This window comes from Balaenoptera borealis (assembly GCF_965194805.1).
Source record: "Balaenoptera borealis genome assembly, chromosome: 14".
NCBI lineage: Eukaryota > Metazoa > Chordata > Mammalia > Artiodactyla > Balaenopteridae > Balaenoptera > Balaenoptera borealis.
In genome coordinates this window covers 13,225,998-13,252,381 of record NC_138875.1, presented here as the reverse complement: position 1 = coordinate 13,252,381, position 26,384 = coordinate 13,225,998, and the positions used below count along the sequence as shown (strand labels likewise).

The 26,384-nt window shown below is 48.1% G+C and overlaps 1 protein-coding gene across 12 annotated transcripts in view; it reads left to right on the top strand.

Moving 5' to 3' along the window:
- The first annotated feature begins 1,349 nt into the window (after positions 1-1,349).
- Positions 1,350-26,384, top strand: part of TNFRSF11A (TNF receptor superfamily member 11a) — a 163,152-nt gene continuing 138,117 nt past the window's right edge. For 11 of the 12 annotated variants that reach the window (XR_014233828.1, XR_014233829.1, XR_014233830.1 and 8 more), the window contains exons 1-2: positions 1,350-1,506; positions 25,086-25,167. Coding sequence is in view for 5 of the 12 variants with exons in the window: in XM_082352989.1 (XP_082209115.1) it covers positions 1,432-1,506; positions 25,086-25,167 (157 nt within the window). In the remaining 7 variants the exon portion in view is untranslated. Of the gene's footprint in view, positions 1,507-23,350; positions 25,168-26,384 lie in introns of those variants that run through there. The other variant, XM_082352990.1, reaches the window with a different exon arrangement.

Here is a 26,384-nt window from a genome sequence, read left to right as displayed (position 1 = left end):
AGACTTAAACTTCACCATATCTATAATCACATTAAATGTGAATGGCCTAAACACTCCAATCAAGAGACAGAGATTGTCAAACTGGATAAATTGAAAAAGCAAGACCCAATTACATGCTGTCACTTTAAATAGACATAGATAAGTAAAATGACAGAATTAGATATACCATGTAAATGCTATTCATAAGAAAGGTGAAGGGCTATACACTATCAAAGGTTTCAGAAACCAAAATTTAACCACCGATCAAGGAGGACATGTAATAATGATAAGAGGATCAATTCATCAAAAAGACATAGTAATCCCGAATGTTTATGCCTCTAATCAGCACTACAAAAAGATGAAACAAGAAAACTGACAGATCAAGAAAAATAGACAAACCCACAGTTTTTGTTGGAAATTTACAGTTTTCTCACAAGTAGACAGAAAATCAATACGGGTATTTCAACCAATTTAACCTAATTGACATTTATAAAACACTTCACCAGCCACAGTGAAATACAGTTTTTCCAAGTGCACACGGAATATTCACTAAGATACACATGCTAGGCCAAAAGTTGACAAGTTGGTGGTTCTGGAACTCAAAACAATACATTCTATTGACCTGAGGACCAGTTTTCACTCAAAAAAGTTATCTGTGCAAAGGCTTGGGTGTACGCGTGCATCCAGCATCCACCTGGCAGGTGAGGGCAGACGTACTCCTAAGCACGTGAGGCGGGGGACGGAGACAGCGTGGCGGCTGACAGCTCGGAGGAGGCAAGAGGAAGTGGCTTCTGGCCGGAAGACCGAACGAGGGATATGATGAAGCGTGCTCGACGCTATATTGGGTTGATCCTTTCACTGAGCCCTATGGAATCTCCGATGGAGACCCTCTCTTCGTTAACTCTTGGTCGAGGTGCACCTGCTTTGGGAGGCCCCACCGGGAAGCCTGAGCGCGGGCGCGAGGCGGGGGTCAGGCCGCCGGGCTGTCTTCCTTCTCCGGGAATTCGGCCCCGACAGTCCTGGGATGCAGGCCGGCTGCGTCTGTGACCATGAAAGACACCCGAAGGCAGGTCGCAGGCAAACCTGCGTACAGGGGCGCACAGTGCGGCAGAGGACGCGGGCGGCGGGCGCGGAGAGCACCCCAGGTCGCCCCCGCGACCCTCACCTCCCGGCACCCTCCCCGTCCCCCCCGCCCCCCACAAGGCGCGGGAAGCGGACACCACCCGCCTCGTTCGGGCCCCACCTGGCGGGCGGGCGGGCGGGAACAGGTGCCCGAGGCGGGGCGGGGCCGGGCGTCGGCGGGGCGGGGCGGGGCGTCGGCGGGGCGGGGCGGGGCGTCGGCGGGGCGGGGCCCGGCGGCGGCGGGGAGGACCGACACCGAGACCCGGGGCTGCCGCGCCGCCTGGGCAGCAGAGGCCGCAGAGCGGGCCGCCCAGCCCGCCCCTCCGCGCCATGGCCCCGCGCGCCCGGCGGCGCCGCCCGCTGCCCGCGCTGCTTGCGCTCTGCGCGCTGCTCGGCCGGCTGCAGGTAAGGAGGGCCGCCCCGGCTACCGCTCCCCGCGCGCCCGGTCCCGCGCCCGACGCCTTCGCGGGAGCTGGGGAAGGACGCGGCGCGGCGGCTGCCAGACGTCCTGAGACCTGGACGGAGCCGCAGGAGCTGAGGATTTGGGGGCGGAGAGGGCGGAGAGCTGGGGGTGCTGCGGGGTGGACGGTGGAAGGAGGGAACGGGCGAGTGGAGGGGAACTGGGGTGCAGAACGGGGAGTTGCGGGACCCCAGCACCCGGACACGGGCGCTTCCTAAAGTCCCACTTAGTGGCAGGCTTTGGTGGTGTCGTTTATTCTCTAAACATTTCTGGAGCGTCTACGAGGTGCCCCCGCAGTGTAGCTGCTGCGGAGACAGCGGCGTGGACACAGACCCTTCCCCCGCGAATAGAAGAAGAAGCGAGGGAAAAATTCGGAGCCGCGGACAGTGCCCACGTTAAGTAACCATCCCACATACGATTTCTCCTTTCGGGCCATTTTGAACCCGCCGGAGCTCCCGGTCCTTCCCTCTAACTGGGCTTCACACCCTCTCCCCGCCTCAGCTTCGCTGGTAGTCTGAAGACTAGAGCGATGCTCGCCTTCCGGGCGTGTGGTGAAACAGGGTTTGGTAGTTTCTTCAGAAAGGCTGACATCGGATTTCTTTCTTATGCTCCCCTCTTTTTTATGTCTCCTTTCTCCCCTCCGACTCCTCCCTACAGTTTAAGGTCCACCGGCTCAGGTTCTGGCCCAGAATGACATAGAATCACTTGTTCTCAGAACCCCTCTGATGGTGTTAGGACAAAATAGTGTTCACAGTTGGAGAAACCCAGGTACCTGGGGTGCTTCAAGCCAGTAGGGGAGCCAGAAACAGACCCGTCCTCCATGCGCTCAGCCGGGCTGGGACGGGGACGGGCCGGCGGGCACAGCGGGCAGTGGTTAGTCTCACTGGGGCCAGGCCCTGCTGGCCTGGGGGTGCCAGAACAAGAGCATTTTCCCGTGTCCTGTTGTCCTTCCCACCCCAAGTCCTCTCAGAAGAGATTTCTTTACAAGATCACTCGGTACATTTGCCAAATAAATAAAAGCAGTTACTGGTATTCTGCCCTCCCCGGCGGAGAGCTGTAGTGTAGGAAGCCCAGCACCACAAATACTATGAAAGCCTTGTATACTTGGAAGTCCCTCAGAGGGAAGGGTAAACGTTGGTGGTTTTCTGGGTTTCAGCAGTTTCAGATTTCCCTTCTCTGTAAAGATTGGCTTAGGCTCTTGTTAACAGCTTTCGGGGGAACAGCTCGAAACCCCAAGAAGACAAGGGGAACGGCACTTGGAGAACTGTGTTTGGAGTGAGGAGAAGGGGGAAGCCAGCCTGGGATTAGAGCCTTGACAGAAATAGCAGGAGCGTGCTATAAGGCTGGAGCAGACAATTCTCAGGAAGATTCAGTCTATTTCGTTTCTACTGGTGTGAGTCTCTAGGAATGGTTGAGGGCAAAGAAGGCGGAAAAGCCTGCTGGAATTTTTCATTTTAAACACTTCAGATGTTGCTTAATTAAGTGTTCAACAGGTTGGACAGGGTGCTGCCTTATTTGAACCACAGCACTAGGGCTCCAGTGAACAGCTAGCCACCTGAGAAATACCTGCTCACTACACAGTTTAAAAAAAAGCATCTCACAGCGTTATTGCAAAAACTACATATGTACATATATGTGTAAAATGCAGTACGTTCTAACATAAACTCGTTTGCTATCAGAACATTTATTTCTCAGAGCTATCTTTCAGCAAGTGCTATCTTCCCCCAACCCCTTTCCCTTTTGGCTACTTATATTATGTGCATTTTTAAATCATACCTAAACAGGAAACAATCAAATGATATTGGGATAGCTCTAATCAAATGATATAAGTTTGTGCCCAGTCTCCCCAGTGGAAATCCATTAATTCTGAAAGGTGGAGCTAGATGTAATGTTGCAGTATTATCCCCCAAAGATACTGTGGTTACAAGCACTCTGTTCAATTACTGCTTCTTTGGCCAACCTGATCTATTAGTTCAAAGAAAGGCATTGCATTGGCGATTAGTTATCACACACTGGGCAAGGCTTAAAGAACTGTTGAGTGTGGAGGATGGGGGAGGTATTGGTTTTGTAAAATAGTTGGCAAAAACAGCTTCTGGAAAGTGCTTTATCTGCAAGTATTGTATTTAGGTTTATTTACATTATATTAAATCGATTTAAACTTACCTGGGGGGCTGTAAGTTTTGCCTTTTAAAAACATCTCTGTGATTATATCTCTGCGCCTGTGTGAGGGAATCTGAGTTCAGACAGAAGAAGAGTATTTGCCTACCGAAAAAAACATTTAAAATTATGTTGATAGTTCTGCTGTTTATTCCAAGTAAGAAACTATAGGAGCAGGCTGTTTTCTTTGAGGTAATTGATCACACAGCCGTGTTTATCCCTAGTTATCCAAGACCTAAGGGCAGATTCACTCGTGCCCAGGCCAGCAAACATATTTGGGATGTAAAACCTTGTGCTGGTGAGAAACAAGGCGAAGACATAGCTGGGTCTTCACAGGTCACAGTCCAGTCGAGAGGACGAGACAGATGAAGCAGTGATAATAATAACGCAGACTATGATAACGAGAAGCGCAGAGGGTGGTGGAGGGAAGGAGGGAGTATAGTTGGAGGAAACAGGGAGGACTTTTGGAGGAGGGGGCTTCTGAAGTGGTCTTCGGAGGATGGGTAGGAAATCAAGGGTCAGAGAGGGAATGATTCCAAGAGGCTGTTGTGGGGAAGAAAGCTTTCTATTTGAGAGGGTGGCGTCAGTGGTTTAGGCCTAAAGGAATCTTGCCAAAAAGAGAAAACCCACATATTTTTATGACTTTATAGATAGCACAAAGCTATCTGTAAAGCTAGCTTAATTCAAGGAACCCCACGACAGACAGCACATTAAACATTTATAGTTTTTGAGATAACACTTGTATGGCCCTTGTTGAGATGGTAATGTAGACTAATCAGAAACAGATAAGCCGCAGGGCCCTGGAAGGCCTGTGGGGAGACCCCGCAGAGGAAATCCCCTGGGTGGGACTGGGTAGGTAGGTGCCCACGCCTGCCCCGGCTGTCTTCCTGCCCTGCCAGCCCATCCTAGTGGGAAGGCTTGGCCATAAGTTACTACTTTGTTTGGAGAATCACAGACTTGGGGATCAGTGTCCTTTTCGTTCATTTTGTTGATAAATATTTCAAATGCCTTCCCTGTTATTTCCTTCCCACCACTTCCCCCGAAAATGGCACATCTGTAATATGAACATATTCTCCGTGTTGATAAGGAAATATGAGCTTGCTTTTTCAGTTATCTACCAGAAATTCATATGCCAGGAAAACTGAAACAATAAAGGTATGTCTTTGAAGGTCAATAAATCAGTGTTTTATGAGGCCATGAAAAGGGGAGTTCCAAACCAGGGCCTCCTTTGCAGAGAGTATTGTTTGAAGAAGGTGCCACGTGAACTTTCTCTGCCAGATCAGTATTAAAATTCCCCCCATGCTATTTTCCTATCTTTGAAGCGCATGGAAAAAGATAGTGGTGTTTTTTCCACATGGTGTGTCCAGAGGATGCTGTCTGGGCCGGTCTCGCTGTGGATGTGGATCTGCATCCCGCCCTGACAGTTGCCCTCTCTACAAATGAGTCACCCCCCCAGGGCATCTCCCCTCGGGCCAGGTGGCCGCCAGGACAGCTGTGGCCTGTCTGCTGTCTCCCTGCAGCGGCCGCACCCCAGCCCGCAAGGGAAGCATACCTGACCCCACCTCCCGGCGCCCAGAGCCGGCGTGGGTGGGATTCGCGCGCCAGGTGATTCTCCCTGCGAGCGCCTGTAAATTCTCCACCTGGTTTGTAGGAAGTCGGGCACCTAATCTTCGTGTTTCCCTCTGGCTGCCACGTGGGAGCTTCCTGTAGGACCCACTGCTAGGAACACAGATTAAGCTCAACTCCTCCTTTCTACCCCCCAAACCCAAGCCCCGAGCCTGAAGAAATCACGAGTGAGACAGTGGACTTCAGCAGAACAGAAGAGCGAGTGGGTCTGAAGTTCTCAGTGCGCTTTTGAGGTTTAACACTGAGTGGGCGGCGGGCGAGGTTACGCGCAGCCCAGCGGGTTCCTCTGCCCTGGTTCCGAGAGGCGCCGTCAGGCTGTTTCCTGCCCGCGAGCCCGGCGGGCGCGGCTCCCGGCGCGCTGCCCTCCCTCTCGTGGGCCGCGGCTGCTGGCCCCGCTCATCGCCCGGCAGCAGTCTCAGCGCGTCTGCGTGCACGCGTGCTAACCCGCTGTCTTTGTCCTGTGCGCCACCGGCGCCCTCCAGCCTCGGATTTCTGTGGGCTGCCACGTCCAGGGCACGGCACTCAACAGTGAGAAAGAGGACTGCGTTTGTGTTAGATGTGCTCGTTTAGCGCAACGAAGCGAGCGCCTCCTCCAGGTGGGCCGCCCTGCAGCAGGCTAAGGAGACGGAGAGCAGGGGCATAGCCCTCGTCTCCGGGAAGCGCCCGGCCTAGGTGCGTGCAGACAGAATGCAGTGGGACACTCGAGCCATCAAGAGGGCTTTCAGAGTGTGGTGGGCGCCCAGGACAAGAGCGCTTTAACCGGCCTGGAAGTGTCGGCGGAAAGTACCCCCTTTTCCTTACCAAAGCACAGAAAGAGGGGCAAGGGGGCAGCATGTGGGCTAGGTGATCAAGACTGGTTTGTGCTCTGCCTGGTGGTGGGAACGGTGGGGAGGCCAGACCGAGTGCAGCGTTTTCAGGCGACTCTAACGAGGACAGTGTTCCTGGGCTCCGAGGGCCGGCGGGGGGCGGGAGGCGGAGCCAGCACTCGAGGGCCTTCTGTGCAAGGAAAATAGTTTAGATTTTATCTCCATGTATTGTGAGCTGGGGAGGGACGTGATCAGATGTGGGGGTCACGGGGAAGGGTGCCATGGCGCTGGGGGGAAGAGGGGGTCCGGGGCGTGGTAAGGAGGCCACAGCCCCTGCTTTGGGGAAGAACTGGTAAAGGCTTGAATCGGGTCAGGAGGGTGGCAAGAGAAAGAAGCGCAGGAGCGATTTCAGAGCCAGCAGGCTGTGCTGGGCGCCGAAGATACGGGGCAAAGGATGTGGTTGGACCTATTATTTAAAAAAAAAAAAAAAAAATGTGGTAGATGTCAGAACAGAATAGCTGACCGTTTGATCGTATTTTTTCACGGTTTATTAAGGAAACTTCTGTCTCAGTCCAAATCAGAATCACAGCAGGTTCAGGTTCAAGTAAAGAAGGATTGGTTTTTTCCCCAAACAAGCAATAAAGAAGGTTGCAGTTTAGGATATGGAATCGCATCTGCTTTGGATTATCTTACTGGGAGGCAAAGGTCCTTAGACCCCACTGGGGTAAAAAAACAAGCTAAGAGCCCCAAGGCGTTAGCTCTGCAGGAAATTTGTGTGCTCTGGAATTCAGAGCCGTTTCCTGACCTAAAGGTGTCTTTGAATCAGAGGTTCAGGATGTAGGCAGAGTTTTAAAACTCAGGACTAAAGAGATAAGCAGGCAGTGACCCCCAAAGAGTCCAGCGTCAGAGCTGGTGTGGCCTGCGCCATGGTCTTCCCACGCTGGCCTCAGATAGGTCACCTGCCCCCAGCAGAAGCAGTGTTTACCTTGGACCCACAGCTCAGCAAAAACTTTTTGCTTGCATGAAACACCTTTTCCTGGTGGCTATTAGTGCCTCAGCTGAGTGTTTCCCTTCCTCTCTGCCCACCCCCCTTCTGCTCCCCACTGCAAAAAGTCCTAGGCTAGCAGGTGACACAGAGGCCCGTCTGGCACAAGCAAAGTCAGAGAGCTGCCAGGGTTCCAAGTGGTAGGAAGAACTGACTGCAAAAACTACCCTTTCAGTTCATCGGAGTAATAATAACTCATTACATTTCCTGTGCAGTGTTGAGAGTACAAGAGCCACTTCCTCCAGCTACCAGAAATTTGAAGACTTTCCATTAAAAATGAGGAAGAAAAACTAACTTTTTGTGAATGTGATGGTTAAACCTGGCAAGCAGGGAGAGTGGACATGTGCTATCGCACAAATCCTATTAGCACCACCGCGTTTGCCAGCCTGGGTTCTCGTTACCCACCCCCAGAATGGGAAATAAGCCACTTTTCTAAGGTTCTGATTTTTTAAAAATATTTGTTCCTTCTTGGAACATACTTAGCAACTAACTTAGAAGTGTATCCTTAAGTAGCACAAACAGCAGCCAAATTCATATCCAGTTGAAAAAAAATCTGTCAAGGGTTCTCAATTTTGTACCCAAGGTAGGAAAACAGAATCATGTCTGAAACGTTCATGGTAATTGAGAATCTGTTCCATTTTTCAAGCCTAGTAGAGATTATTCACACCTACCCTTGCTATTCCAGTGCATTATTTAACAATTCCCAGTGGTAGGAACTTCCCTATAGCAGAATCTAATACTGTGTCACAATTTGACCCCGTTTCCTCAAATTTGTTCTTTCATGGGGGTAAAGATCAGTTGGCCAACGTCTTCTTTATTTTTGTGTTTCTCTCGTTGAAGATTGTCAGCCCACTACTTCCCCTTGCTCGGGTTATTCATGCTACTTCCTTTAACCTCTCTGTCAGCCTTTTTTCCTTTCAATTCTCTGGACCCTGGTTTTGCACTTCCATAAGACCCTCTGGAAAACATCAGACTTACCCCACAGCCTGTGCCCTGGAGAGTTTCCCCACCTAGTAGGGAAAATAAGACACCCCGTCTTCAGTCCTTGCAGTTAGGTGGGTCTAAAGCTGCCAAGAGCAAGACGCCGCGGGAGCGCAGAGAGCACAGGGTTGTCATGGAGAGCTGGGCAGGTGGCGCTTGTCTGGGCCTGGAGGGACGGACATGAGTCTGAGGGCAGAGTGACCAGGGGAAGGGGCAGAGGGGGGACAAGCAGAGCCAAACAGGAGAAACTCAAGTCCTGTCCGGTTGTCTGGAGCCCAGAGCTGGCCAGAGACCAGGAAAGGCCAAGGCCAGTTGGGGACGGGAGGGGTGCTGGTTAGTCACGAACAAACCTCAGGAGGGAGTTGGACTCTGCCCTGTGCGGGGGGGGGGGGGGGGCCTGGACCCAGCGTCCGCAGCTGGGAACTTGTTAGAAATGCATGTTCTCGGGCCCCACCCCAGACCCACTATATCACACACCGTTTAACCACCTCTGCAGGGGATTCTGACGCACACTCGAGTTTGAGAACCATTGCTGTAGACGTGGGATTCCATAAAAAGATTTTGAGCTCAGCTGTAAGTTAATATATATGGTTAATGTACTAAAAGCACCTGCCTCTTGCTGAATCCGTCCTGTGTGCCAGGCACGTGCTAGGTGCTTTACATAGATTTTCTCCAATCCTCACTCCACCTTGCCAGGGAGATGAGAAATGTGAGGCACAGAGAGGTCCAGTTTGCACAGCTCATAAGTGGCAGAGCTGGAACCCCTCCCAGGTGTCCGCCCCAGTGGCATGGCCTTAACCCCTCAGGGAAACTGCTTATGCAGTCGCCTATCGGACAGGTAAGCAGCAGAGAAAGAAACTTCCAGGACGTGGTGGGGGGCTGGGCAGAAGCAAGCTCTTTTAGCGTTTTGGGAAATAGCATAACCAGTTTGCGTTCTTGGGGCTCGGCTCAAGGAGGTACATCCATTGAGGCCTTTCTGTTGTTAACTGTCATTGAGCAGAAAGAAGAACACTATGACCTTAAGGCTGAGTTTAAACAGGCACCCTGAGCATTCTCAGCATAGGGTCCATGTGCCAGTTGCTCCCTGACTCAGGAGGAAAAGAAATGTGACATTTTGAATCATCTCTGCCACTTCCTGAAGCAAAGGCATCTCTGACTCCTCTATGCCACACACACCCCCACCAGAAATAAACTGTACTGTACCACTGACGATAGCCCTGCTCCTGCGTTTGTCAAGACAGTTCACGGGCCACGTTTATCCCACTTCTGCCACCTGCCAGGCTCTGTCCTGGACGGGGTGGGGTGGGGGGAAAGTGCCCCTTCTGATGGGCTTAGGTTTTCTATGTCCCATTTGGGATCCCTGTGACCAGGCCGTTGAGGTCCTACTTAGGTGTAAAATTACAAATAACCAAAGCACTAGAATGCACAACCAGTCATCTTAACAGCATGGAGCAGTCCTCACGGGCAAGGGAATGCCGGTGTGACCGGCACCTGGCTGCTCTGTGCCTGAACAGCGAGTCCAGGGTGGCCTGGTGAAAGGGGCCTCATCCAGTGTGAGAGGCATTCTGTTCCCAGCACGAGGGACAGCGTAAGAGGCTGGAGCAGCTGTGTTGTGTGTTGATTAGTCGGACCTGTGTTCTATCCCTATTAGAAAAGACAATTTGAGCCCAGGAAGAGATTTCTGATCTTGATTTTGCAACCCCTTTCCCCCAGGGTGTCTCTAATTTTGCCAACTTGTGGAACCTTTCCAAGTCCATGCTTGGGAGTGTGAATTTGATTCAGAGCTAGTAGGAAACCATCATAGTTTTCTGTAAAGGGAAGTTATAAGATCACAACAGTCCTTCAGGAAAAATTATTCATTAATTTACCTAGAATTCGAGCATTTGCTCTGTGTCTGGCACTGTGCCAGTCGGCTTATCACTAACTGTCTGAATGGGCTGCCTTGTCTCTTTGTGAGGAAGCAGAAATATAAGGAAGGGAAAGCCTCAAGCGTGGTGCCTGGCACGCAGTAGGTGTTGCATTAGGGCCGACTCTTTCCCCTCACCCACTCAAGATAAATGGTGTCTGTCTCCAGCGATGGGCGAGGTGGTTCTCAATGTCCATTATGTAAATGGAGACAACTGTACAGCGTTTGGGAATATGAGAAAGTTCTGGCTCTCGGTCTTTAATGTAATCTCTGACCTTGCTACTCAAAGACCAGCAGTGTCAACATCACCTGGGAGCTTGTTAGAAAATCTGCATTTTAAAAAGATTTCCAGTTGATTCTTTTTCGCAGTAAGGATTGAGAGGCACTGGTCTGTGACCATGGCAGTGGAGGAGAGTCAGCTTCCCGTGCCTGGCACAGTGCAGCCCTTAAAGGTACCGGATAATTTTGAATGGTTGAGTTCGTTTTTTATATTTTTAAAATTCTTTATTGGAGTATAATTGCTTTACAATGGTGTGTTAGTTTCTGCTGTATAACAAAGTGAATCAGCTATACATATACACATATCCCCATATCCCCTCCCTCTTGCGTCTCCCTCCCACCCTCCCTATCCCACCCTTCTAGGTGGTCACAAAGCACCGAGCTGATCTCCCTGTGCTATGCGGCTGCTTCCCACTAGCTAACTATTTTACATTTGGTAGTGTATATATGTGCATGCCACTCTCTCACTTCGTCCCAGCTTACCCTTCCCCTTCCCCATGTCCTCAAGTCCGTTCTCTACGTCTGCGTCTTTATTCCTGTCCTGACCCTAGGTTCATCAGAACCTTTTTTTTTTTTTTTTTATATTCCATATATATGTGTTAGCATACGGTATTTGTTTTTCTCTTTCTGACTGACTTCGCTGTGTATGACAGACTCTAGGTCCATCCACCTCACTACAAATAACTCCATTTCGTTTCTTTTTATGGCTGAGTAATATTCCATTGTATATATGTGCCACATCTTCTTTATCCATTCGTCTGTCGATGGACGCTTAAGTGGCTTCCATGTCCTGGCTACTGTAAATAGAGCTGCAGTGAACATTGTGGTACATGACTCTTTTTGAATTATGGTTTGTTTTTTTAAAAAGTGTAGGTTAGTTGTGGCTGAGACAAGAGACGATGAAGCTCAACTGTGTTAAAAAAAAAAAAAAGAAGAGGGACGAGTTCAAACAAGTCCAGGGATAGCACTAGGTGTGGGGTTTAAAGTCTTGAAAAGCAAGATAGATGAAGGGTGCCGAGCATGGCAATGATTATTCCAGAGGCTGGGGCAGTGGTGTCTGGTGCCCCAGCCACCTCGACAGGGAGGGTCCCCCCAGCTGCATCTCCCCCCAGGTCCAGCATCCTGTGGGCACCTGCTCAGTCGCCAGCACTGGCTTAGTCCTTCCGGGAACTTCGAATCTAGTTGAAGTCCTTGGATGTGGCCCTGTGAGGACATCGGAGGGTGTGAGACGTGGGATACATGAGATACATGGTGGGATACAGGAAGGGTGGAGGGTCTTGTGGGTCAGAGTCCCCGGGCAGGGCTCCCCTGGAGAGGTGGGACGGGCCGAGCCAGGAGAGAGGGCTGGCATTTGGATTGGTGATAGAGGTGGGGAGAGCCGAACAAAGCTTGGGGACAGGGTTGACACAGGAGCAGGCGTGGTTAGTAGAGTGGCGTGTGGGTGGTCAGCAGGCCCGCGGGACACAAAACCAGGTTAGGGGGCTTGGAATGCCGGCAAGTTAACCAAGGGTGCTGAGTGGGGGGTGACCCTGAAAGTGGTGTAGGGCCGTCTGTTGAAAAATGCTGGGGACAGGCGAGCGTGGGGAGGGGGCGGTGTGCTGAGGGCCTAGCTGCGAGCTTTCAGTCTACCAGGAGGAGCAGACACACGAAAAACAACCGTAGAGCATCAAAGGGATTGGGACAGGAGACAGTCCTGGTGGATGTGAGACCACCTAGCGCGAGGGGCTAACCAGTCTAGGTGTGAGATCTGAGGTTAAACCAAAGTGGCCAGTGTGGGCGAGTTCGTGTGTCAGACTAGTTGACTCAGGCTCCAGGGTTGAGTAGGATGACACGGGTTGGCTGGACGAAATGGAGCGGGATGGGGGCCAGGGGCCGCAGTGTGTTTTAGGCCTAGGATCCAGGGCAGGGCTGCGAGGAGACAGTAGGAGGAGTGGGTTGAGGTGGGACTGAGCACACGTGCGGGCCCGGGGAGCCTCGCTGAGGAGCCGGACTTCATCTTGGCCTTGAACCATCTCTGACCTTGCCACTCAACAGCCAGCAGCGTGAGCATCACCTGAGAGCTTGTTAGAAATGCAGGGTGAGGCCCCGCCCCAGACCTACCCAATGAGGATCACCTTTTAATGAGATTTCCAGGTGATTCTGTGCACTTTTAAGATTCGGGCGGGGGCAAGTCTAGTCCCTACCCCGGCCACTTTGGGGGCTAACCACCTTATTAGCTTGGTCCACCCCCAGTATGGAGGCAGAGCCTAGGAGAGTCCTTGGCGTCCAGCAGACCAGCACACGCTTGGAAGCACAGGGGCCATTAGCGCTTACTACAGGAAAGAAGAGAAAGCAGTTCTCATCTCAAATGAATAAAAGTTAAACAACAACAACAAAAAAATTCAAGAATGGCAAAAAAAAAAATCCTTTCGCACTGGGAGAATAAAGGGGCATTCACTGGAGCCTGTGGGGTGACGATGTGAGGACAAGGCAAACCCATCCTAATTACTGTGTTTAGGAAACTAACCTTCCTTGGGCCTTCATTTCAGGTAGCCCACGGCTGCAGACTTTTCTCACCCTTTATCTCCCCGGAAGACAAAGAAACTTGCAATTAAAGTTTTGAGATGCAAAGTTATTTCTTCATTTTCCCGTAGGCCCTATGTTTTCTTGTCTAGGAGCAGAGATAATAAATACATTGGGAGGAAAGTAAGAAGGAGAGTTGAAGAAAAATCAATAGACCTTTGATATGTTCCTGTCTAAATAAGTGCAGCACTTTTTTTCTTAAAGGAGCTTATCTGGAATCAAGGTGGTCAGAGAAAAAAAATACTGATGGGGCCATAAAAAGCAACTTTCAAGACAGCTCATGAAGTCACCTGTAACGTTTGCTAAATCGAAATGGTGAATATACCCAGACTTCTAATAGGCCACAATTACTCTACATTTTTAAGGGGTTTTTTTTTTCCTTTTTTTTTAATCAAACCTGACCTGAGTCAGATTTTTTTTTCTCTGTATAATATCTATTTTTTAAAAATCTGGTGGCAAAACAGTGAAGACAGTAAATTTTATGTTATGAGTATTTTATCACAAACGTAAAAATTAAAAACTCTTATGACAAATATTGTATTTCCTGCCTGGTGATAAAAATAGTATGAAGTGCTGATTATTTAAAACATTATGTCCACTACGAACCTAAAGTCAGTATCACACAGTCCTGGAGCTGCAGGTGCATATTAACTCACGATCTGGGTAAGTTATGTCACCAGTTGTGTGAGTTTATACTCCAGCCTCTCCTCGCTGCGCTAGTCACACAGGCCTTCCTGCTGTTCCTGGTCAAGCCAGGCACACACCCTCCCGGGACGTTTGCAAATGCTTTTTTGTCCACCTGAACTACTCCTCTACCTGACACTCGCTATTAATTTGGCTTGTTCCCTCACTTTATGCAGGTCTCCACTCAAAAAGTCATCTCATCTGATGAGACTCCCACTCATAATCCCATCACCTCACTTATCCTGGTTTTTTTTTTTTTTATTTATGGCTGTGTTGGGTCTTCGTTTCTGTGTGAGGGCTTTCTCTAGTTGTGGCAAGTGGGGGCCACTCTTCATCGCGGTGCGCGGGCCTCTCACTATCGCGGCCTCTCTTGTTGCGGAGCACAGGCTCCAGACGCGCAGGCTCAGTAATTGTGGCTCACGGGCCTAGTTGCTCCGCGGCATGTGGGATCTTCCCAGACCAGGGCTCGAACCCGTGTCCCCTGCACTGGCAGGCAGACTCTCAACCACTGCGCCACCAGGGAAGCCCTATCCTGTTTTATATTTTTCAGCGCAATCATTCCAACCAGATTCCGTTACATGTTTGTTTACTGTCACTCTTCTCCCAAAAAGTACAGTATAAGCAAGGACTCTCTCTGTCTAGTATCTACTGTATCCAAAAAACTTAAAATTGTCTCTGGCACATAGGATATGTTCAGTTAACCTTTGAGGAGTAAGTGAATGCATATTTAATTTGTTCCACTTTTAGGTTGTAGACTCACTGAGCACGTCTTACTTAAATGCTAAACCTCCTTGATTGTTTTCTAGAGAGCCATGCAGTGATGCTGTTTAGACTGGGAACGTTCTTCTTAAACAGGAAAATCAAAGATTTCTTTCAAGTTGGTGAAAATGAACCCAAGGGTCCTACAGCCCTCTAATAACCATTCCAGTCCTATATAATAAGTCAGTGCTGTTGACAGCTAAATTGAGTCCTGTGAACAGGTCCATGCAAAATGAAATTACCCCATAAAAATGGGCAAAGGACTTGAGTGGACATTTCTCCAAAACTGGCCAACAGGCACATAAAAAAGATGTTCAGCATCATTAGTCATTAGGGAAATGCAAATCAAAACCACACTGAGAGACCACTTCATACCCATTAGGATCGCTATTACCAAAAAAATGGAAAATAACATGTTGGTAAGGATGTGGAGAAATTGGAACCCTCCCGCATTTCTGGTGGGAATATATTAAAATGGTGCAGCAACTATGGAAAAAAGTTTGGTAGTTCCTCAAAAAGCTGAACATAGAATGACCATATTTGTGTGCCAGTGTTCACTGCAGCACTACTCACAATAGGGAAAAGGTGGAAACAACCCACGTATCCATCAACAGATGAATGGATAAACAAACTATGATGTATTCATACAATGGAATATCATTCTGCCATAAAAAGGAATGAAGTTCTGATATATGCTACAATATGGATGAACCTTGAAGACCATGCTAAGTGAAATAAGCCAGACACAAACAGACAAATACTGTATGATTCCGCTTATATGGGGTACCTAGAATAGTCAAATTCACAGACACAGAAAGCAGAATAGAGGTTACCAGGGGCTGGAGAAAATGGGGCATTGTTTAACTCCAGGGTTCCCAGGTGGAGGGGAAAATGGGGAGTTACTGTGTAATGGTTAAAAGAGTTTCTGTTTGGGGTGATGAAAATGTTCTGCAAAGAGACCATGGTGACGGTTATACAACATCATGAATGTAATTAATGCCACTGAATTGAACACTAAAAAAAATGGTTTAAATGACAAATTTTGTTATATATATGTATATATATATATACATATATATATGTATATATATATAAAATTTTTACCCCAATAAAAAACAGTTTTTAATTAAAGTACCCCCAAAGTTTTTTTAAAAATGGGTTTTCGAAGGACTGGCATAAAAAGACCTAAATTCAGTGTTTCACGATGGAGACAGCCCTTTCTCATCTCCCTGAGATAAGCCACTTTCTTTGCTCCTCCTGCAAGATCCAGACTCCCTACCTTGTTTGTTCATGCCAGCTCTTTACATGGCTATTCCTTCCATAAGACACCAGTCATTCCCTCCATCAGACACTGTTCATTGCCAAAAGGAGTTCGCACCTTCTTATTGGCCCTTCTCATTCCACCACTCTTTGCAATACACTCCATGGCACTGCTAAAAATGACCCCCCCTTTCTTCTACAGCTGCCTCTTCCCAGAGCCCCACTCCCCTGCCTCCGCATCTGCCCCAGGTCTCCCACTGCTTCTCCTCTCCCCCTCCCCCCGCCCAAGCCCCATTCTTCACTCCTCTGCCCTTGCCCCTGCCCTCTGGGCTTTGTGCATCTCCCTCTGTGATTCCTTCCCATGTATCCCAGGCCGGGTTCCCTCCCCTTCCCAGTCCGTGAACAGTGAGGGTTGCATCCAGGGACTTGGTAGAACTTGATCTTTCCAGTGCACCAGGTCTTGTGTTGTCCTGTGGGTCTCTATCTGTTAGTTTTCTCTCCTCTCTATCTGCCTGTGTCCTCTGCTGCGACACACTTTGAGAGGGTAGGGATGGACTCATTCCCTTGTGCTACACAAGCCAATCCCTTGCACAAATACTGATATATGAGAGCTCAGTAAAGACAGCTTTGAAGGTGTGATGATAGCAGAGCTTTTTAAGAGACTGGTGCTTTGTATTATTAAACCCTAGACCAGGCCGAAATTTGTCTTCTGGTCATAATCATATGAAAAGTCATCTTACAAGATAAGGCAAATGACTCAGGCAAAGCAATGACTGGCCTTACTCTAGTGTCTGCATCGTGAGGAAATCAATTCACAACCCCTTCATGGGGAGTGGTCTGTATGTGGGGAGGGGGTTGATTCATATTAGTGGGTTTTCAACGAGACCAGCAGGAGTTGACCAGCTGTGATGAACGCCTTCGAGTTGGAGTTCTGAATACTCTTTATCACTGGAAACATGTTCATAAAATGCATTTTAGAATGCCCCAAATCCCTTAGTAGCTGGTCAATTATTATAATAGTATTCATGATGGTCATCATTTTCTTCACATTCTTCTCAAACAGACACATCTTTTCATATTGTACCAATCAGAGAACAGTTGAGCCTCACTTTTTTTTCTATGCAAATTATTTATTTTTGGCTGCATTGGGTCTTTGTTGCTGCGCGCAGGCTTTCTCTAGTTGTGGTGAGCAGGGGCTACTCTTCGTTGCGGTGCGCGGGCTTCTCCTTGCAGTGGCTTCTCTTGTTGCAGAGCACGGGCTTTAGGTGCACTGGCTTCAGTAGTTGTGGCACCAGGGCTCCGTAGTTGTGGCTCTTGGGCTCTAGAGCACAGGCTCAGGCTCAGTAGTTGTGGCACACGGGCTTAGTTGCTCCACGGCCTGTGGGATCTTTCCGGACCAGGGCTCGAACCCGTGTCTCCTGCATTGGCAGGCGGATTCTTAACCACTGCACCACCAGGGAAGTCCCGAGCCTCACTTTTAGCAGCAGAATTTTTTTTTCAAGAGCTGTGTGTAAAATATATTTCTGTAAAGTGAATTGTAGTATTTTGGACACTCAGGGAGTTTTCTATTTAAACCCTCTGATTCTCTGTATCCACTTCCATCATGACTTAGACCACATACCTGGCTTGTATAACGTGGGGTCTTCACACTCTTAACATGTTCCACAGTTCAGTGTTCTCCAGGGAGTGTGCGGGGTGATCTGCTGGGGTGCACAGGAGATCCCCAAAAGCTGCTCCTTTATTTTCTTTGCCTCTTTAATTGATAACATACTATCTTCATAGGTGCCATAGGTAATGTTCTGAAGTATGAAATGTGAAGCTTTGGTTTGTGCAAAAGAAAAACAAGTCTGATGTTTTCTTTGTAAACCTGTAAGCTTGAAATTCTTTCTGCTTGAAATTCTTTCTGCTTGAAATTCTGAGTTTTTCTAAAATGAAAATGTCTAGAAGGGCATTTGGTCATAACTCGATTCTGTCCCAGTTGACAGAAATCACTGACAGAGTCTAGGAAACGCTTTATCAGCAGAAGCTTTGAGTAAGCTCGCTCCTTCCCCAGCCCAGCTTCTGTCCCCATCACTGACTGAAGCTCCAGACAGAAAGCCACTACCATGACTCAGGCCACCGTTTCAGTCTCATGAGAAAGCACTCCTTTATGTGAAGTCAAACATGCTTTAAAAAAAAATAAACCTTTTGGATTAAAAACATGTTTCTCTGGGAATTCCCTGGCGGTGCAGTGGTTAGGACTCCACGCTTCCACTGCAGGGGGCACGAGTTCTATTCCCAGTCAGGGAATTAAGATCCCACAAGCCTCGAGGTGCAGCCAAAAAAAAAACCCCCAAAATCATGTTTTTCCAATTGCCCAGCTGAAACACTCTGCCATCAGCTTTTGTCATCAGAGCCATGTTAAAACTAAACAGGGATTGTTCGCTTAGGAAAATTGCCAGGCCTTCAGAATTTTTCTACGAGTCCCTGGTCTCTTTTCCACCCTCTTTCCTTTTTCTGTCACACTCCTTTCCCTCCAGCCCCCCACCAGGGAACGATCTGATAAAAGTAATTGGTGTTCACCGATTCTGCCCAGGTGCCCACCGTAGCATCCCCCCTACCGACCGCCATCCAGGTGTGCGCCCCTGTGCTGAGTGAGTGACACAATTCCCGTCCCACCTCATTCCCCCAGCCACCTGCTAGAAAGGTCCCTCGCTTCAGAGTGAGAAAGCAGAGCCTTCATTTTTCCTGAGTTTTGCCACTTGCCATTGCTACATCATTTTCCATGAATTATACCATCTCATCCTCACTGCAGTGGGATGGGTGCAATTATTAGCCCCATTTTACAGGTGAAGAGACTGAGGCTTAGAACTGACTTTTTACCCCCTTGTCCTCAAATTGTAGAAATGTAGACAGTTTTATTACAGAAATGTCAGGCATTCATCTATCCAGGCCAATCTGGAAGCTCAACTCTAAGAGCTGCCCTGGGTGGAAGAATCCTGTCCTGAAGCCTGCCCTGCCCTAACCGACCAGGGGAGCTACCTGGCCAGGCAGCTTCTTCCGTCTTCACCAGCGTGCTGGTACCATGCTCCCTTCTCCCTGTGTCCTTCTGGCCCTGGCCTCTGGTCTGGTAAATCCCTACATTCTGGCATGTCAGACTTTACTTAAGTTAGTGTTTCATTTTCTCCGTTTTCTCTAGAAACCTGCCTAATCTGATGTGCAAGCTCAAAATGATTCCTCTATGATATCCACTTCCAGTTCTGAACCAAGAAGCATGACAGTGGATGCTTTCTTTGCAGTAACAGACATATAACTGTGCCATGTTCAAGAGTAGTAAGCCGGATAAAATAGAGCAGGACCACTGGAAGCTTCTGGAGAAATGGAGCTAAGAAAGGGACCAAACTGGTCAGGTCCCCTAGAACATCTCGGTTGAAAGGGTCTGTGTTTGGATTCACTAACTGAAATGTTTTTTCTGTTTTTTAAATTATTATTTATTTATTTATTTATTTATGGCTGTGTTGGGGCTTCGTCTCTGTGCGAGGGCTTTCTCCAGTTGCGGCAAGCAGGGGCCACTCTTCATCGCGGTGCACGGGCCTCTCACTATCGCGGCCTCTCTTGTTGCGGAGCACAGGCTCCAGACGCGCAGGCTCAGTAGTTGTGGCTCACGGGCCTAGTCGCTCTGCGGCATGTGGGATCTTCCCAGACCAGGGCTCGAACCCGTGTTCCCTCCATCGGCAGGCAGATTCTCAACCACTGCGCCACCAGGGAAGCCCCTAACTGAAATGTTTTGAGGGGAGAAACTTAGACCTCGTCTCTGGCCTGACTGCTCAGCCAGCTAAAAAAACAGACATTCAAAGAAATGGACAAGGAACAACATTTGTTTTTCGGTTCCTCTGGTCTGTGACTGAGACCTTTTATTTGTTTGTTGTTCATTTATTTCTAAAAACAAAAGGCTTCAGAAAGAAACAATTTCCTGGTGTGAGACCCTCATAGTAAAGCCGCTTTCTTGGTGTTCTTGGGAACACAGGTCACTTGTAATTGATTTCTGTTCTATTCTGGATTAGAGCACTTTTCATTCGTGACTTTCTTTAAGGATATTTTTTTCAAGGGCAGCAGAACTATTAGGTGTTATTTTCACACTCAGTAGTTTCTCTCTTAAGAAAAACCACATCTTTCAGTTTGACTGTAACATTCAGAAATTTGATACCATCTTTACTTAATTTACAGCCAAACTCTCAAATATAGTCATGGATGATATTTTATAAAATGAAATCTATGGAAAATCCCTCATTTGTTCTTCTGGGTTGGGTTCTTTTCTCCTTGGTTTGACAGAAAGAGCCAGGCTTCTTTCTGTTTTGTTATATGTCAGCATGAATTTTTAGTAGAGCAGAAAAGTAATTTTAGTATTCATAATGGCTTTCACTACAATTGGTTTGATTAACAGCACGAAAAATAAATATTTAAGTCCACCTTCCCTCCAGGATTCTGAATACAGATCCTCCGGTCTCTGCAGCTCAGCTCACAGAAATGTTTTGTTTCTTCAGCTTGGGGTTTCTCAGGGTTAGACCCAACATGGCATTGCATTGGGAAATAAATCCACGGAGCTTTATAAAGACAATTTTGATTTACAATTTATTATCTCCCTCCGGCCTCCCAAAACCTTGCACAGACTGTGGACATGCTTATTCCAGAAGAGTTTGTCAGCTGTTAAAATTAAATACCAGCCCGTATGCCCTGAAACAAATATACACATGACACAAAACACACAAGAAAGTGAGGCAACAGCTGGCCAATAAATCAGATGTATTGTCTTGCCATTTTAACTCCTTTATTTAGACTTTCCAAAGAATTTATATGGGGGGAAAGGAAAGGCAGAGGATGTAAAGGATACTTGCTATAAACAGACTCTAGTGTTTCTTTATACATTCAGGGGAAGTCTGTTAGAAAGCAGAAGTTAGTCGATGTAAACTCTGTGGGCCAAACATTACTTTTGTAGTTTATTGATTAAGAACTGTGGTAGGACATGGCTGGTTTTCTACGAGACTTCTAAGTACCATGCATGAATCAAATCGTATTCCCCAAAACACAAGTGCTGCAACAGACCTGATTTTGAATGTATGTGACTATATTCTTTATTCAATAAATAGACATTTTAGAAGTGGTTCTGCTTTATTTGCTTAATGAAACCAACGATGGCTCAGAAGCTGTATTGTTTTAGAGGGAAACAGGTCAATCCTGAAGGCAAACTAGACAAAAACGTAGGTAACTCAAAGTTTGTACGTCTCAACTCGGTCACCAAAGGCCTTCTCTTGCTACATCTTGGGCAAAGAGAGGAGACTGGAGGTGGTTGACAAAATCACCCCATGAACCGAAAATCTGCAGCCTTCTGCTGAATCCCCCCATTCCCTGGGAGGTTGCTTCCAAAACACTGAAGCAGGAACATGTTTTTATCAAATTACTGTCTTACTAGGATTGCTACCAATAATAAGAGCTACCACCTCATAACCATTGGGAGCTTGGTCTTGGGGGCTAGAGTCAGGCCCAAATTCTGAGCTGTTGGGAGGCAAGGGCCAGAGGACCAGGAGGGGCTTGAGCAGCCTGGCGGCTCTCCCAGCTGCTGTTGAGATGGGAGATGTCAGAGCTAGAATCTGTAGGAAAAAGAAGGGGTCATACCATATGCTAACACATATATATATTGAATCTAAAAAAAAAAAAAAAGGTTCTGAAGAACCTAGGGGCAGGACAGGAATAAAGATGCAGACGTAGAGAATGAACTTGAGGACACGGGGAGGGGCAAGGGTAAGCTGGGACGAAGAGAGAGAGTGGCATGGACATATATACACTACCAAATGTAAAATAGATAGCTAGTGGGAAGCAGCCGCATAGCACAGGGAGATCAGCTCAGCTCGGTGCTTTGTGACCACCTAGAGGGGTGGGATAGGGAGGGTGGGAGGGAGACGCAAGAGGGAGGGGATATGGGGATATATGTATATGTATAGCTGATTCACTTTGTTATACAGCAGAAACTAACACAACATTGTAAAGCAATTATACTCCAATAAACATGTTAAAAAAGAAAAAGAAGGGGTCAGACTGGGAGGGGCTGAAGGGCATCCGTTCATTCACATCAAAAAAATGCCAGTCTGGGGATGTACTTGGCAGGCTATCCAGACAGAGGGAGGCTGGTGTCAAGGAGATCCAGCTCAGGCTAACCGGAAACCGAGCCCAAGAAGGTTGGACGCGGAGACTTGGGATGGGGGAGGCAGGCAGGCAGAGCCCGTCTGGTCTGTATCATGGAGGGACAAGTGCGCAGGGGATCAGCAAAAGGTGACAGGCCAGGGTGTCCAAGATCTGGATTTCCTAATAGTTACAAATGCGGGAACTGCAGTGCCGAGAGCAAACCACAGGGTTCCTGGACGTGGTGCTCGGGATCAGAGTGAGACCAGCACAGGGCAAGCTTTACACGCTGTGTGAGGTCCGGGGAGCTGCACATCCTCTAGTAAGAGGGTCATCCTAGAGCTGCAGCTCTGCCAGTGGGGGAAAAGAAGCAGAGAGCTTCTTAAGAGCAGAGAGGCAGGACAAGAGAAGGAAAAGAACAACAAAGACACATCTTGCCTTCTGAAGGTGTAGGCCTCCTACAGAGAGTTTTCCAGATTCTTTTTATTTACCCACAAACCACATTTCCTTGACCATAACTATGTATGTATGTTGCCTTTTGAGTTGTATATTTATTGCCATTTTGAAGGTTTGAAGGTGTACTGCGAAGTATCTGATGTAACTCAAGAATAAAGTAGGGTTCAGTTTAAGCTATACCTTAAATTAGATAAGTTCCATAATTTTCTGCCTCACCGTAGCCAATTCTCCCAGTAGCAGAATTGCTTATGCAACTTAAAAGATCTGTAATCCTAGAGCTGTGTCAAGCAGACGTATCAGTTTTGGAGTGATAAAGGTGTTCTGGCATTAGACAGCAGCAGTGGTTGCACAACTTTGTGAATATACAAAAAAAAACCCACTGAATCGCACCCTTTGAAAGGGTGAGTTTCATGGTATGTGAATTATATCTCCATTTTTTAAAAAAGAAGACATGTCCAGGTGTAAAGCCACAGTAAGCTTAGGAGACAGATATGGATTCTAAGGAATAATCTGTGAAAATCTGTTTAAGAGCTACGACATCTGGTCACCTCTGGAATCAGCAGCTCCCCCATTTTTGCTAGGAGGTTTTACGCTCCTGGGTTAGATGGTGGATGGGTTGAATGAATCACTGCCACTCTCCTAAACGTGTAAACAAATTGTCCACACATTCAGGTCAGTGATGCTCACCAGGTACCAGGATTTGGAGCCCCGGGCACAGCCTGTAGCACCTGACAGAGCTTCTGAGCTGCTGCTTCGGCGGAGTCCTTTTACCAAATTCCCCTAAAAAGAAGCTGTGTGTGTAATACAGACCAAGTCTGTGCTTATCTTACAGAGACTCTTGCAGCTTTCTTATGGGTCAGAAGCAATCGACCTTTATCTCCAACCACACATTTCTCTTGTTTGCCTTTGTCATCAGCATCGCAGGAGCGCTCACATATCATCAGGCTCAGACAGATCCTGTTGGTGAGACGAAAGTTGCAGTGACCGAATTCAGTTTCACCATTTTGCCTCTGTGCATCTTTCTTCTGTGTGCACACATTACTGTGCCAGGCGCAGAGAAACAGATTCCTATAAAAACAAAGAGAAAAAGAGACCCGAAAGGAGAGGTGGGGTGCTCTCTGTTACATCATTCTTCCTAATGTTCAGTGGGCTCACTGCACTGTCCACCAGACCCCATCATGTGGTGAATGCTCGGGGAACATCAATCCATGTTATCAGGGGTCCACGGAGAGTGTTAGACAGGTCTCGGAAGCAAGTCCAAATACAACCTTCCTGGCACACCTGGCTCCAGAAGCACATCTGACCTTCTCATCAGCCTCAGAGTAACTGTCCCTGGCCCCAGCCCTCCTGGAAGCCCTTTACCTGGCCTGGGGGAGGTCGGAGAGGTCCATACTGGGGGCCTCCTGCACACCCTACTCAGCTAGCCTGGGCTTTTCTGGTGTGGTGCTCTCTCTGGAAAACTTCCTTCATAACTGAGGTATTGTGAGGATGCACGGCTTCTTCCAAGCTACACTATTTCTACACCTCCCATCCAAGCTCGTTAATAGGCAGGTGAAGCCCTCTGATTGCTCTGACCGTCCTTGGCCTCGTCTCCCAGGACCCTGCTGATGGTCTCCACTGCCAGCCCCACCCGACATGCCACTTCAGGCCTCAGTATCCCTGTTTGAACATCTCATACTCTGCCGAAGACGGCTTCCTTGCCCTGCCCCCCACTTCCACGGGCCAGTTCCTTTTTCCTCATCTGGCTGAGTTCTTTTTTATCCTGTGAGCCTGTGCTCACTTGTCACACTCCTTGGGACACCTCCCCTGGCCTTCAGCCGAGGGAGGGACCCGCCTGGCTTCATCATAGCACACACCCTGGTGTGCGGAAGTCCCTTGAGGGCAAGGTTGTAACCTTGGATCCCTGGGACCCAGCAGGAAGCGGACCCTTGGTATGCACAGTGTGAAGTCTGAGCAGCTGAGCCCAACGCTTCCACTTCATCGTTCAGTCTGTAACTCCACTGCCTGCCTGTCAACAGGAATGTGTGGTTTTTTTTTCTGACACTGAGAAAGCTGATAAAGAAAAGAGCTTTTCTGTGGCAAACTGATAAGAATCTGAGTGATTGTAGGGGACTTGGCTTTTTGTTTTGCTCTGCTTAGATGAGCAGACTTGGAAATTAATATTGGTATTAGAATCATACAGAAAGGAGACAAGGTTCCAAGAGCTGAAGCAGCTTGTCCGGGATCCCTCAGCCAGCGGGCGGTCGGTCAGGGCTCCTGGCTGTAAGCCAGAAGGCTTCCTGTTACCCCTTGCTGTCCCACTTTTTCAGGTTCTCTGCATGTTTAAAATTTTAAAAGGTAAGCGGTATTAAGCATCTTTTTAAAATCAGAGCTAGCTTGTAAGACCACAGCTGGCCTCCCCTGGTATAAGACACGTATTAAGAGGCCCCACTCTGTCCTCCTACAGTTTTATGACCAAAGTGGACTGAGCAAACTGTCCACCATGTGATGACACAGAAGTGGGACCAATTTCGTACGTGGGTTGTGTAAAGCGGTTTTCAACCTTCTGTGTACCATTTGTAAATTTCCCTTTCATCCGGCCTATTACCATGAGCATGACCGAAATTGTTTTAAATGCTTAAATGGATTTTGGTGCCAGAATCATTGGTTTTGTACATTGTTAGGGAGAAATGGGCTAGAATAGGAAAGTGACATCTTTGGGAGGGGGGTGGTATTATGCAGAGCAGTTTCAGGACTGTTTATGGTGATTTCTTATACTTTTCAGAAATGTGAGTCAGTAATTCACTTTTTGTTTTCTCTAGAAAGAACCTGTGCCTAATCTCTACCTGATGCACATTTTCTCTTTAGGTGACTTTTCAGATCACCTCTCCATGTGCTAGCGAGAGGCATTACGAGCATCTGGGACGATGCTGTCGCAAATGTGAACCAGGTTTGTGCTTCGAAACCTCCTGTCATTGTCCTCCAGAAGTGGGTGGGGTTCTTTGTTTAATCTAAGGAACCATTTCTATCCTGCCAGACAAAAAAAGAAATTGGGTAGGCGTTTTACGGCAGTGGCAGGTAGTGGTGTTTGTCACTCTGAAGACAAAAACTTTTCTCTCAGTAGATGAAATCACTTAAAAATCAAGAGCAATTTCAGAAACTGGTACTTAGGTTAAGTACATGCCGGACCATGATTAAGTACCAGCTTTCCAAAATGCTGTTTCTTGAGAAGGCAAGATGGTTGTTTTTTTTTGTTTATTTATTTATTTATTTATTTATTTATGGCTGTGTTGGGTCTTTGTTTCTGTGCCAGGGCTTTCTCTAGTTGCGGCGAGTGGGGGCCACTCTTCATCGCGGTGCGCGGGCCTCTCACTGTCGCGGCCTCTCGTTGCGGAGCACAGGCTCCAGACGCGCAGGCTCAGTAGTTGTGGCTCCCGGGCTTAGTCGCTCCGCGGCATGTGGGATCTTCCCAGACCAGGGCTCGAACCCGTGTCCCCTGCATTGGCAGGCAGATTCTCAACCGCTGCGCCACCAGGGAAGCCCCCCAAGATGGTTTTTGAAACTCTGTTTCAGAAGTTTGTGATTCAAACTCTCAAAATATGAGATACAACTCTTATTTAAAAGTATTATTTTGGGAAATTCCCTGGCGGTCCTGTGGTTAGGACTCGGCACTTTCACTGCCAAGGTCCCAGATTCGATTCCTGGTGGGAGAACTAAGATCCTGCAAGCCATGCAGTGTGGCCTAAAAAAAAAAAGTATTATTTTCACAGAAATCAGCAGGGGATGGGGGTGGTAATCTATCCTAGAATCACTGCTAAAAATTGCCGAAACCCTGTTATAACTCCTCCGCACAATACCTGCTGAGGGGTAGATGGTGGACTGGTCACCACTTCCCCAAAGTTGTTCTGCCAGAAGGTGACCAAGTGTTTCTGTGGCCTCAGTGAAGCCCCACGTCCAGAGGGTCCTCACTCACTCACTGCTCTGGGGAGAGGAGGAGAGCTTTGAGGAAAAGGTGCTTACCTTATAACAAGATCCTTTAGATATTTCAGCTACAAATAATTTTTTGGGTTCGTAGAATGAAGATCCATTGATTTTCATGCACGCATGTGTGTGTGTTTATGTGTGTGTGTATTACTCTCTGATCAAACTAAGTTAACCGTGAGCCCA